This window comes from Pygoscelis adeliae, unplaced genomic scaffold (assembly GCF_000699105.1).
Source record: "Pygoscelis adeliae isolate BGI_AS28 unplaced genomic scaffold, ASM69910v1 Scaffold121, whole genome shotgun sequence".
Classification (NCBI taxonomy): Eukaryota; Metazoa; Chordata; class Aves; order Sphenisciformes; family Spheniscidae; genus Pygoscelis; species Pygoscelis adeliae.
This window is the reverse complement of record NW_008824359.1, coordinates 8,649,982-8,662,574: the sequence shown is the minus strand read 5'-3', so window position 1 is coordinate 8,662,574 and position 12,593 is coordinate 8,649,982. Positions and strand designations below refer to the sequence as shown.

The 12,593-nt window shown below is 42.0% G+C and overlaps 1 protein-coding gene across 2 annotated transcripts in view; it reads left to right on the top strand.

The window, feature by feature from the left end:
• The first annotated feature begins 2,243 nt into the window (after positions 1 to 2,243).
• Positions 2,244 to 12,593, top strand: part of HMBOX1 (homeobox containing 1) — a 74,521-nt gene continuing 64,171 nt past the window's right edge. Inside the window, exons 1-2 of one of the 2 annotated variants that reach the window (XM_009319713.1) lie at positions 2,244 to 2,291; positions 9,231 to 9,314. In XM_009319713.1, coding sequence (XP_009317988.1) covers positions 9,292 to 9,314 — 23 coding nt within the window. In that variant the 5' untranslated portion in view covers positions 2,244 to 2,291; positions 9,231 to 9,291. Of the gene's footprint in view, positions 2,292 to 9,228; positions 9,315 to 10,506; positions 10,589 to 12,593 lie in introns of those variants that run through there. The other variant, XM_009319714.1, reaches the window with a different exon arrangement.

Sequence of the window (12,593 nt, the reverse complement as noted above, 5' to 3'; positions counted from 1 at the left end):
CTGAACCATGTACCGCTGCAGGGGTGAAAGAGCCCCACAGGCTTTCTGGCAAAGCATGTGAAAAAGAAAACTTGGATCGTATTGTTTGCTTGACACGGATGAAAGTCTGGGTCATCAGAGAGGAAGAAGAGGGGAAAGCAGAAAAGGAGGGTAGAGACACAGATCAATATTTTAAGCACAACCAGTTGACAAGGGCATGGGGATGGAGAGGGGCAAGGAGACTTGTTTGATCTGCTGCTGCAGTGAGGACACGTCTGCTAGATCTAGTTCCAGCATCACTGGCGGACGTGCAGATTCTCTGCTAACTAATTGTATTCTGAAGTGAACAACAGATGGGTGCCCTATGACTGTCCATCAAACCTACCTTCCATTGTAAGGCAGAGGGCAGATATTGGCGAGACTGCCATGCTTGTAGTCTCCTTTAATGGCACAATTTTATGCAAACTTGTTTGGGGATAGAAAAGGGTTGCATGCTTATTTTATTACAAGTAACTGAGAGCTCGCAGAGCTTTTCAGAACACCAATTAATGTTTTGTAAAGTTCCTAACAAGTTTATTGTTCGTACAGCATGTTATCGCATTACTGTTTGGGAAAAGGGGATGATGATCTTAAATCCAAAACCTATTTTTAAAAAAGATAATACTTGAATTTGTATGCCGTGTATTTGCTATTGCCAAGTGATACCACATTCCTCTTAATACTTCTTTGTGCCATACAGCAATGCAAAAATAAAAGATCAATGCAAAAATAAAAGATCCTAAGGCATTACTTATTTCTCTTCCCTGCTTGTTCCTGGTACTAGTGATGGCAGATACACTTCTGGTTTCTTTTCTTAGGTCAGCAACTGGGCGTAGGTTCTTCGGCTCACTTCAGCTGAATATGCATGCCTCTTGCATTGGGCATCTTTGTATTCACACAGGATCATGTAGTAGCAGTTTTCTGCACCTGCCAAGGGTTTGCAGTACCCCTGTCTTGCAATTAATTTCCCTCTGTCAAGTGACGTGATGCCAAGTATGATTTCTGGAATTCTGCTGAAGAAGGTTTGGTGGCATCTAGTAAGGTGCGTAGGGATCCCCTGGAGACTCATAGATGAAGGAAGGTCTCTGCCTGTCCAGTGGGATGGACGGTCTGTTTTCTTGGGGTGGTTGTACGTTTTGCAGTGCCTCCCATTTTCGTGCTCTTGAACTTGCCTGTCACCGGCCATGACCTACATGGCAACCGAGCATTAGTCTTCATAGCGGACATTTGTATCCTCTTTGGGACAAGCAAGCTGCAGGTCTGAGTGGAATTGACAGCCAAAGAGGAAGGCCTGTCTTTAAAAGACTATACTTACTTTAAGTCCAACATGTAAACCTGCACAACTGCAAGATCAAAAGCCAAGCTCTGTAAGCACTGAGTCTAGCAGCCTTGGTTAGTTGTCCTCTAGACAGTGGGAAAACTAGTATGTTTTCTCATCTTTGTATGTCCTGTTACTAGCAGGCTGAAATTAGTTTATTGAAGATTTAGGTACCGGATGGGTGTTCTGAAGGCACTGCTGACCGTCTTGGTCCTGCAGGATGCTGTGCTGCTGCTGCTGGTTTTCCTTCAGTTGGGTACCTCTTGCCGTGTGTGGTATGCAGGGCAACTCTGTCAGGTTGTTCTACAAGATGAGTGAGCTCCCCACTGAGACCTGGAAGCCGTGATAGCAATAGCTTCTTTGTTGTTCCTAGTGTGCTTGATCTGCATCCTGTTGCACCCAAATTGCAGTCAAACAGGGTAAGTATTTCTTCTGTGCCAAAACCGATACGTGGTGCTAGCTAGACTAGAGAGATGGCAAACTTGGGGTACTTCAGGAGGTCAAGTTCCTCCACAGGATACTGCATAGTAATTCATTTGAGCAGTTCCAGTTGGTGAGAAATTTAACTGCAGCATTATTATGGTCCTAACCAGACAGGTGTGGACTGCACGTGAGCCTGCCTGAATAGACTTAGTAAGCAGAGATGCTCACGTCTAACAATATTCTGTAGTGGAGGTATACTCACACTATGCCACATATGCTTGGCAATATAGAATCTCATTTCAGTTGGCATATCCAGTGCTACTATGTCACTGTATTCCTAGCAGAAAACCGTCAAGATAATTAGTGTTAATTGGGATCTTTTTTGAATGAGCCTCTCATTTACTGTATATTTGGCCCAGGCTTGGACTCAAGGACTTGGCAATCTCCCATCTGCAGTTTTGTCCACATGAACGTGTATGCCTTACGGTGTACGTATCCACAGAGTTCAAGGTATAATCCCTACTGTTGGCATGTAAGTGCTTTAAATCTTATCTTCATTCTACTTTAGGGTGTGTCCTGCCCATTGTAGCTCTGTAGGAGTTAGCTGGCATTGGACTGCTCCTTCAGCTCTCTGCTCTTGCCTGTTGTCTTCTGACACGCAGTTACTAATTTCGTGACAGCTTCTGCTCTGTTGCAGTGCAGCGTCAAACATTTTGAACTGAACCACTCAACTGACAGCCACCATCTCCTTAAATTATCTCTCACGTGTGAATGACCATCTCGCTCTTCCTCATCTGTTTCAGTGCTCAAACTGATCTAAGTGGATTAAGATAACCTATTTGATCATTAAGGAAGTGGTCTTTGTAGCAGCCATTAGCTATCGCTGTTAGCCATGAGTTTGTGTGCCTCGCTGTCAGTCTTCCGCTGTCGAGATTCACTTGTAATTTTAGCCAGAAAAGCTAATTCAAGTCTGGCCTTTGGTTCCAGGCAAGTTTTTAGACATGATTGGAAGGGACAACATAACTGAAATTCAGGAGAGACAACAGTATAGGTGCTTGGTACATTAAGGCTGGAAGCTCATTTGTAAGCAATAATGAAAATATAACCTGGGGTTCTGTGCTGAAATGTGTCTGCAGATGTATCTTGATGCTAGCATTTCATTTTCCAGCTGCCATTAAGGACAAAGCAATACTAAATTATGTCCTTTGACTGGGACTGCATTGTCTTTTATGTATCTCTGGGACTTCTGGAGTAACTCGGGGTCCTTCCCAGTGAAATACAGATGAACTTTTCTGCCTTTCTGGAAGCCTTGGGTGAGTTTGGGAAACTTCATGATTTTGTGACCTCAGTCTTTCTGTAGAGAGGATCCATTGCTAGTCTGCTTCAAAATGGAGCCTGGCCTCTGGCTTGCACTCTAGGCAATTCCACTAAATTTGGGTAAGGAGGTGTATTTTGCGTGGGGCTGGAGAGGGAAAAGAAGAGGGAAACAATTTAACTGCAATCCTTGGCTAATTGTTCTGTGGAGATCTCTGCAGGAGATGTTGTGGCAGCAATGATTTACTTGCTTTTTTAAGTTTACCAACTGTGGCTTTATCGTAAGATTGAGGTGTGTGTTTTCTAAAGAGGAAAAGGCTTCTTTCGATGATTTCCCTTCAGCTAAGAGTTCTGAGGAAGAAGAGGATCCCATCAAAAAATTTTTGCTGTAAGCTTGGCAAGATGCTACTCTATTCCCTCACCATAATCCCAAAATACAGCTTGCTGGTGGGTTGTACTGTAAAGGGTTTGGTAAACTAACACAGTCACAGTAAGGCTGAAAACAGCATTGTTTGGAGGTAACTTCTGAGCAGTTTCTTCAGGAACTTTTGTGTTCCTAAAAAGTATGCTCTCTTGCTTCCTTTGATTCACTGGCGCAGGTTGCCCGGAGAAGTGGTGGAGTCTCAAACCTTGGAGATACTCAGAAGCCTTCTGGACATGGTCCCGGGCAACTGGCTCTGGGTGGCCCTGCTTGAGCAGGGGGGTTGGACAAAAGGACCTCCAGAGGTCCCTTCCAACCTCAACCCATGATTGGGTCCCTTAAGATAAGATCTCTGCCGTAGCAATTCATGCCTTGTTACCTTGCAACTGAGCCAACATGCTCCTTGCAAACATTGGTTCAAGGAAACCCAGAAGCTGCAGCAAATGCAGTGACTGCATTGCTTGTTTAGCAATGATTCTTGACAAGAGCTTGTTGCGCACCTTCTTGAGGGTCTGCGCAAGACCATGCTCAAGGTACACATCAATGTACTAACTTCAAGTAGTGATATTTAAATAACTTGGAGCCTGGAGACTTAAGAAACAACTCTTCTCTTGGTTTTGCGGTACAATGACCACATGAAACTGGATGGTGCACGTCACCAAGCCACAGTGTGTGCTCAGGAGGTGGCAGTTCTTAGAGAAGGTTCTTAACCTTGCTTTCCAGGGCACAAATATAACATATCCTCAAGTCATATGGCAGAGCATTTTTATTTTTTTTCTAATAGGCCTATTTTGGGAAAATGGGCTAGAGAGTCCTAGATTAGCTTCAGTATTTTGGACATTAGTCCTACTTTTGTGCGTGCACCCAGATGAATTTATCTTTAAGTTTTGGTACCAATGCAGTACCTGGAGTTTTAAAAGCACTGGGTAAACAACAGCCTGTCTGAACATCTCCCAAGAATAAAGGACTCCAAGCTGGCAAAGGAAGGCTTAACAGGAGCTGCTGTCTGGAATCTGAAGCCAGACACATTCAAAGTAGAAATCAAGTACAAATTTGTAATGGAGGGTGTGATTAACCACTGGAATGTATTAGAGTGGATGGATCCTTGATCTCTTGCTGTTTTTGAGGCAAGATGTCTTCTGGGCATAAGTTAAGCCAGGTAACAGGTTTGTTTTACTTTATGCTGGCCTCAGTGTAGAGAAGGTGAAGTGGATGAAATGTAACAGCCCATGTTCACAGACACATGCACGCGCGCGCGCACACACACACACACAGAGTCCAGGCAGAAGACCTGGCGATTCCTACAGACATTAAGCTATACATTAAGTAAAAGACTTAAATTTTGGAATTTTTTGTTACTTCTAGGAGAGGACTGGTTTGTAATTATGCATGGGGTTGGGGATCTGGCCTTATTGCAAATTCAGCAGTGGTAGAACTTCATTCTTGGGGCTGAATTTGCAGGTTTTCTTCATCATCCAGTGCGCCAGGTTTATCAGCAAGCTGAAACTTGGCTCTTCTGCATTTCAATAGCTGGTTTGGTAATAGTCCTATTGTAGTAGTGGGGCCTATGTCCTCAGGCAGATACCATGTTCAGCCACTGACACTATCCTGTGTGGCTTTAAGCCAAGAATTTAGTCCCTCTGTTCATGTTTTACTTTTGACAAAGTGGTGATGTTTCTCTTTCCCAAGGACAAAAGCTTTTAAATTGTTATTTGTAAAACCCTTTTTAAGAACTGACCAAGGAAGGTATTACTGAAATACAAAGTGGTGGCATTATTTTTTACAATGTGACTCACTCAGAAATTAAAAGGGAAAATGAATTTCTCTTCCAAATAAGTGATATCAGCCTCATCCTTACCAAGTGACTTCCTCTTTACCTCTGCAAGACGTTGTGGATCAGGGTGAACTATACTTCAAAACATTTAATTGCATACAGTGAGAAATGAAGAAAACTGAAGTGGAGCCCAAGAATGTATTAAAAATCTGAACTAAAATGAGAATGATTTCGTGTCAAGTGAGACAAATGCAGAGTTGATACTCCAGTGCTTTACACTTCCACTTGTCCTTGGTACTGAGAAAATGAGATTTTTAATATCTGAAAAACAGATTGCCATGAAGACTCATCCATTGTAAATTTAAGCTGCCTTTATAGCAACTTAAGCTGGGGACAAGATTGTTCATTCCATCTGATTCTACAACTGTGGCCATGATTTCCATACTAATATTGAAATTTTTTTATTGTCTGTACCAGAAGTAGGAAGGGAGAGCTGGCACTGTTTTCCCTGTATTAGCAGATAATTTATTTAATGAATAATGCGAAAAGGGCAAAGGTTTGTGTGTTCTTACTTGCATATCAACTATAGATTGTGGTGACACCTGCTTTCGCTGCTGTGATCAAACCTGGTGTGCTGCTTCGGTTTATGCTAAAAGCAGACTGAGGGAAATATGGATATCTCATGATTTTGTTGTAAATAGTTGTAAGATAAACTGCTGGATTAATCAAGCTAACGAGCACATCACATGCAAGGCCAAAGTTATCGAGCACATTGTGAGACAGATAAGTACTAGCAGAAACCAGACAAGGATAACCAAAACTGTGGCAAACAGCAGTGAGGAGCCAATTTGTGACCACGTAAGGAGAAGGGCCCAAAGGTTCAAGAAGAGTTCACCTCCTGCAAAGACCATCAGAGACCACCTAAGACACCTGTAGATGCTCCTAAGGACTCAAAATGCAGGCGTGAAAGACTATGCAGATATTGTAATTAGTTCTGAGAAATCTAATAAATATGTATGATTATTCCAAGAAATTATAATGAATATGTATATCGAAGAGCCATATAAGAGACGGTTGATGCAACATATGGTGTGCATGCTAGGAGAGATCCCCCATGCACCCAGCCAAATAAAATAATGCCTGCTCTTTAATACACCCAGTGTTAAAGAGTTTTATTCCCGATGTTCGGTGACAATTTCAGAATCATGATTTGTGGTGGCTGAAGTTACGTTGTTCGGGGCTGAACTTTTTTGGCTAAAATTATAGGCAAGGGGTTGCTTGTTTCCCATCTGATAGGCCCTTAAATTACAAAAACATTTAAGCAACTTTACGGGGGGGGAAGGTATTTCTGTGCTGCTGAACTTTAGACCAACGTTGAGTCAAAGACTATTTGTAACCCTTTTCAATAGCAGCCGTTCTGTTCTGGCATCAGACGTAGGAAGCACTAGCTTCCTCTCCTTTCTGTGTAACTGCATTTGCTTTCACAAGTCCAGCTACCAAGGCAGACCTGAGGATTCCTCAACCTGCCTTACCGCTTGGTTCTGTCTGTGACAGTTTGCGATTGCATTCAGACCGTAACAGTGCTGCCTCAACCTTTAACATAGCAAAAATTGAGAATTCCTCCTATTTTCTCATGAACTCTCTCCTGTTTATTTCTGCTGAAATGCTGTCATACTCTGTCTGCGCTCACAGATTTGGAGTCTCTTGGAAAAGTTCCTTCTTCCTCCTCTGTTCACATCCCAAATTTGGGCTAGGTCCTAATGGCTCTTCATTTATAACATCTGAGGTCTGTATCATTTTTTTCTTTTCCATTAGTATCACTAATATCATTGTCCTGCCTTTGTCATCTCACACCTGAGTTACTGCAGCCTTTTCTTTGGCTCTCTATCTCATCTTCTCATGTTCCAGTTTTAATACTGTGTTTCATGATGATGGAAGGTGATCTTTCCTTTGTGGGTTTTGTTCTTTGCTTCTTCCACGCTCCTCACCCTGGAAGCAAATCTTTCTCTGAGGAATCCAGTTCTCCTCTCTGACCTTCAGAAAGTTTGTATATATTTAAGTCTAATTTGTTCCTCTTTGGAAAACAAAACAGCTCTCTGTATTAAACTCAAAATTTGGCAATAAGTCAACAGCATGATCTCATTTTTTTTTGTGACTGCTTCAGGGAAAATGTTTTAAATGCAGTTAAGAGATTGAAGAGAGAAGTGTTTTGGTGTAGAACTATCTTTAAAAGGTTTGGGGTGGCTGACTGCAAGGGACCCGTGTGTTTGTCTTTTCCATCCACTAGCACTTCAGTGTCACGATTTCTCTCCCAGGCCACAGTACATGACCTGTGGTCTGCTGGGACCACTCATCTTGTCTGTGACCTTGCTCTTGGCGACCTCCTTTCCTGGAGAGGAAGAAGGCAACTCAAGACCTAGATGTGGGCCAGATGAATTCTTCTGGAAATGGCAGCAGCCAGCTCTCAGCAGCTCCCTCCCCGAAAACACCCAGCGCTTTCCTTTGGCACATCTGGGTGGGAGCAATCATGTGGGGGCAGGCTTAAAACCCCTGGGAGAGTTGGTGGCCAGAACCCCTGGAAAAGCTCATTCAGCCCAGCCTTTTGCCCTGAGAGTTCCTAAGTTTTTTCACGAAGGAAAAAAGGGAAAAAGCCACATAAACGATGGTATAGTCAGTGTATGTCCAGCAGACTCCGTCTGGACTAGGTGCAGTTCTTCCCCAAAGCCTACAGCAGGTGTGATAGAGGAAGAGTCATGCTGTAGCGTCTGGACCACTCTTAACCACTGAGAAGAGCCAAGATGTGTCCGTCCGCAAGGCTTGGTTGCTGCTATTACAGACAACTCTTCATGGAGCAGGGTAAATCATCCCCTGCAAATCCCTGTGCTACTCTACCCACTTGTTTTCTATTCCAGCTCACATACGCCCATAGCCTGAAGTGTAAATATTCTCTCTAGTTCTTTCTGCATCTGCCTGGATATAATACCCTGCCTTTCTCTTTCCCATTGGTTAATAGTTTGACTTTCGAAGCACTTTCAGTCCATGTTAGTTTGTGGAGAAAGACATCAGCAGTGATAGCTAAAGAAAATTCTATTAGGTCATTCCTTTTCAGAACATAGTACCTGTCTTCTAAGCTCTTTGCGGATGTTAGCCAAATAATCCTTTTAATAGCTTTTGTGAGTTAAAAGGGTAGGTAACTGTCATAAGGCTAAATGATTGCATAGTTGAATTTACTTGTGGCCAAAAGAAATCAATTGTAATTTAAATTTTTGTCTCTGGACTGATTACAATACCAGACATCAACTTTCTCTTTAAGAATCTACCGTGTGCATTGAAGTATATGTCTATGATTATATATGGGTCTGGATTAATTACAGATTATCCAGAGTGATGTGATTGACCATTTCCAGTTTTTAACCTATGGGTGTGCACAAGCTCAGAATACTCAGCTGGTTGGCCTTGTTTAGATCTGTAAAGTATCCATTTATAACTTGAGTCGTTATAATTCATAGGCTGTTTGGATGTAAAAGATTATTTACCAGACTTTAAGACCGTGGGTCTGTTGCAAACCACGTCAAAGCTCCCGTTGAAGGCAAAGGGAGGTAAAAAAAGAGGGTGAGGCTTTAACGATAATTTAAAAAATAAAAATTGAAAGATGATATAAGAACATTCAGTGGTTCCAGGGAGCATTTTTCTTAACCATGGTTATATTTAGTGATTGGTATACATTCTACTGCCTTTTAGCAGAGGACTGGATTGGGTGGTTGAGAAGGATCCTGAAGGGACCTGTCTTTATTTTTTTTTTTTTAACCAGAAGTGATTTGGCACTGCTGCCTTGTGAAAGTGCCGTAAGGTCGCCCTCTGTAAGCCGGCTGTATAATTGTATGCCAGATAACAATAAGTCAGAATGTATTTGCCTTTCAGAAATCTCTAACGTTTTTGTATATTTTAATTGTGTCTTACAGAATGGTGAATAACACTGAAGACCCTCAAGAGGCTTTATAACGTCCCATCCCCATGTAAAGTATGCTCAGAACTTTTCCAGTAGTGTAAGTACAAGCTAAAAAAAACCACAAAAATTGAGTTGTTTGGTGGTTTCTTTCTGTTAATTTGTCTAAAAAGAACAGAGAAATGGTTACAATGGTTGTCAGCAGTTGGCCAAATTGGAGAGTTCCACTGGTTTGGTATTTGCTAGACATTTAAACCAGGGAACAGTAGCATCTAATTCCTCATTTGGTCTGGCTGATATGTTATTTCTACTTCTACTTTTCTGTCACTGAAAGAGAAGGAAAATCATGCAGTTCTTAGAAACTCAGCCTTGATCAGAGAAAAGGTAGTGTTAAAAGAGGTGTATCTCCATACATCTACTCAAGATGCTAGAGGGATACCAGAGCTGTGCCAGAGAGTTTAGCACCACTACAGACTTGGTGAAAGGGGATGAGTACACCATTAACGTAGTATTATATAGCAAAGGCAGAAAACCTAGGGCACCTGACCTAACATTAGAACTGGATGTGTTGGTCCAAGCAACAACTGCTGTGTCTTGAATCCCAGTACGAATTGAAGTTGTCTAAATCTCATCCTTGAAATTGAGCCTATTAGTTTGTTCTTTTAAATGATATCTGTCATGAATCTTCAATGTAATTGGTATCCATGCTGTTTCTTCAATAAATAAGCAAATGAATTCAAAGTTTGAAGCTTGTCAGGCTGAAAGGAAAGGCTTGACCTGTACTGTGCTGTCATCCATCTCTCTCACTGGCCAGTCCCATATCACTGTTTCCCATACCTCTTTTATAGGCATGGCCAAATGCTTGTCCACTGGCAATCAGATTCTTGAGATACTTTGACCTCTTGACTTCTGATTGTACCTTCTGTCAGACTGAGCTGGAAAGAGAAATCCTGTCTACAGAACAGGTAGCAAGAAACTGGGCTGCTGTGAATGCAGTCAAATTTTCCCAGATGGATTATTTCAAGGATGAAGGTTATTCATCTAGTCTATGGACATTCATAGTGCAAGTGGCAGTGCAGTCACAGACTTCCGTAGAGGGAGTCACAGCAAAAAGTGACAACTGCCACGGTTTTTGTGTTGGAAACTAAACTACTAATGTATTTCAAAAAGACTTCTTGATACAACCATTAATTAGTTATTTTCTATTGCTGGTGGCTTAGTCTTCTATACAAAACTAGTAGTTTCCTACTTTGTTCCCAGTCCCCTGAGCCACCTCCTCTTCTTTCTTTTAGCTGGAAATATGTTGGATTTCAGTATTAAAATCACCACTTGAAATTGTAAAGATCTAGTTCACAGCAGGAAAGAAGTCTGGAGGTAAGGCCACGCTGCCCTGTGCATCTTTATTATACTGGTAATTCAGAGTTTGCAGAGTGATCTTGGAGCTCCTCTGTGCTTTGTGTGAGCACAAGGACAGTCTGTTAGCTTTAACTTTGACTCAGACTTTTAACATAAATTTCCAAACTGTGAATTATAGAGTTTTAATTTCCTGTGCTTTAGCTAGATTTCAGTCATGTTCTGCCCCCGTGCACTTTTAGTTGGGTATCGCGTTGTTCTTGTTGCTTTCTGGAATTGTTGTGGCACATTGATGTGCCCTGTTAATCAGCTGCCACCCTCCATCAGAGAAGTAGCAGCTTTTTTGATTTATTCCAGTATATGTGCAGTTTATATGGTCACCGAGAACGCAATATAAGTAGAGGTGAATAATTTTTGACTGAGTGAAAGCTGGGGTGAACCTATTTGGAGGGGATTAGAGAGTATTAAATTAGAGGAAATGGGCCAAGATGACCCATTTAGGTATAAAGTTTCCAGATTAAACCATAGATGTCTTTTAAAAAGGATAAGTGGGCATCATGTTGCAGAAGGAGAAGGAAGAAAACAGAGTCTTTTTAAAAGAAAAAAAAAAAATACTGAATAAGATTAAAATTGAACAGTCTTAAAACTACCATGGTTAGAGAGTAACTTGGTTACTCCTACCATGGGGCAGCATCCTCTGTCAGAAGAGCAAAGTAGGCAACTGGCTGCAGTTACCATTTCACCTACCTAATTTTTATCCACGGTTGGATAAAAGTTAGTACTTGAGAGGAATTTGAGGCATGGTGTGAACACAAGACTCTTGATTTTGGTCTCACAAGAATTAGTCACTTATCTAAAGCTAAGTCCTTCTGTAGCCAATGCAAGTATATCTCTGTTGGGTTCTCCATAAATATAATGGGAGTAATGACTTGTACTTCACAGGCTCACGGCAGTATTGATTAATTAATATGTGTTAATAGAGAGATATGACCATCAGTATTTGTGTTGCATGTTTCAGACTATCTCTCAAAATATGATTTCTGATAGAACTAGACAGTTTCAACGTCGTCACTTAAAGTTTACCTGAATTACCAGGCCAGTGCTTATGAATCTAACTGCCAGCAATGACAGAGCTGTCTTGGGAGTGAGTAAAAGCCTGCTGAGTGGAAAGAAAATCAGTGTGAGTAATGCAGATGAAAAAGGACTAGATTGAAGCCTTGTCATCGTTTAGGAAAAACAACAAAAAGAGAGGAACGAGTATGTGAACGATGCCAAAGTCAGCACACATTGAAGAACAGACAGTGGAGTTACAGTGGCTTAGAAAGTCACCACAGGGCTGAGCTGTGTTAACTGTCCAGCTTCCTTGAAATATGACATGAAACACGTTAATTAAACTTGGGTGAAAGAGGACTCAGCTAATTTGCTCTTTTTGTCGTAAGTGACAAGGTATCATGTAAATAGTTGGTGGCTGTTGAAATGTTGAGTTGGCATTTTAAGCTTCCTTAACTAAAACAATGTTTGGCCTGAGCCCTTAGTTTTACTTTAAGATAAACCAGATGATTTAATCATAGAATCATTGAGGTTGGAAAAGACCTCTAAGATCATCGAGTCCAACCGTCAACCCAACACCACCATGCCCACTAAACCATGTCCCTAAGCGCCTCATCTACACGTCTCTTAAATACCTCCAGGGATGGTGACTCCACCACTTCCCTGGGCAGCCTGGTCCGATGTTTAACCACTCTTTCAGTAAAGACATTTTTCCTCATGTCCAATCTAAACCTCCCCTGGCGCAACTTGAGGCCGTTTCCTCTCGTCCTATTGCTTGTTCCTTGGGAGAAGAGACCGACCCCCACCTCGCTACAGCCTCCTTTCAGGGAGTTGTAGAGAGCGATGAGGTCTCCCCTCAGCCTCCTTTTCTCCAGGCTAAACAACCCCAGCTCCCTCAGCCGCTCCTCATCAGACTTGTTCTCCAGACCCCTCACCAGCCTCGTTGCCCTTCTCTGGACACGCTCCAACACCTCAA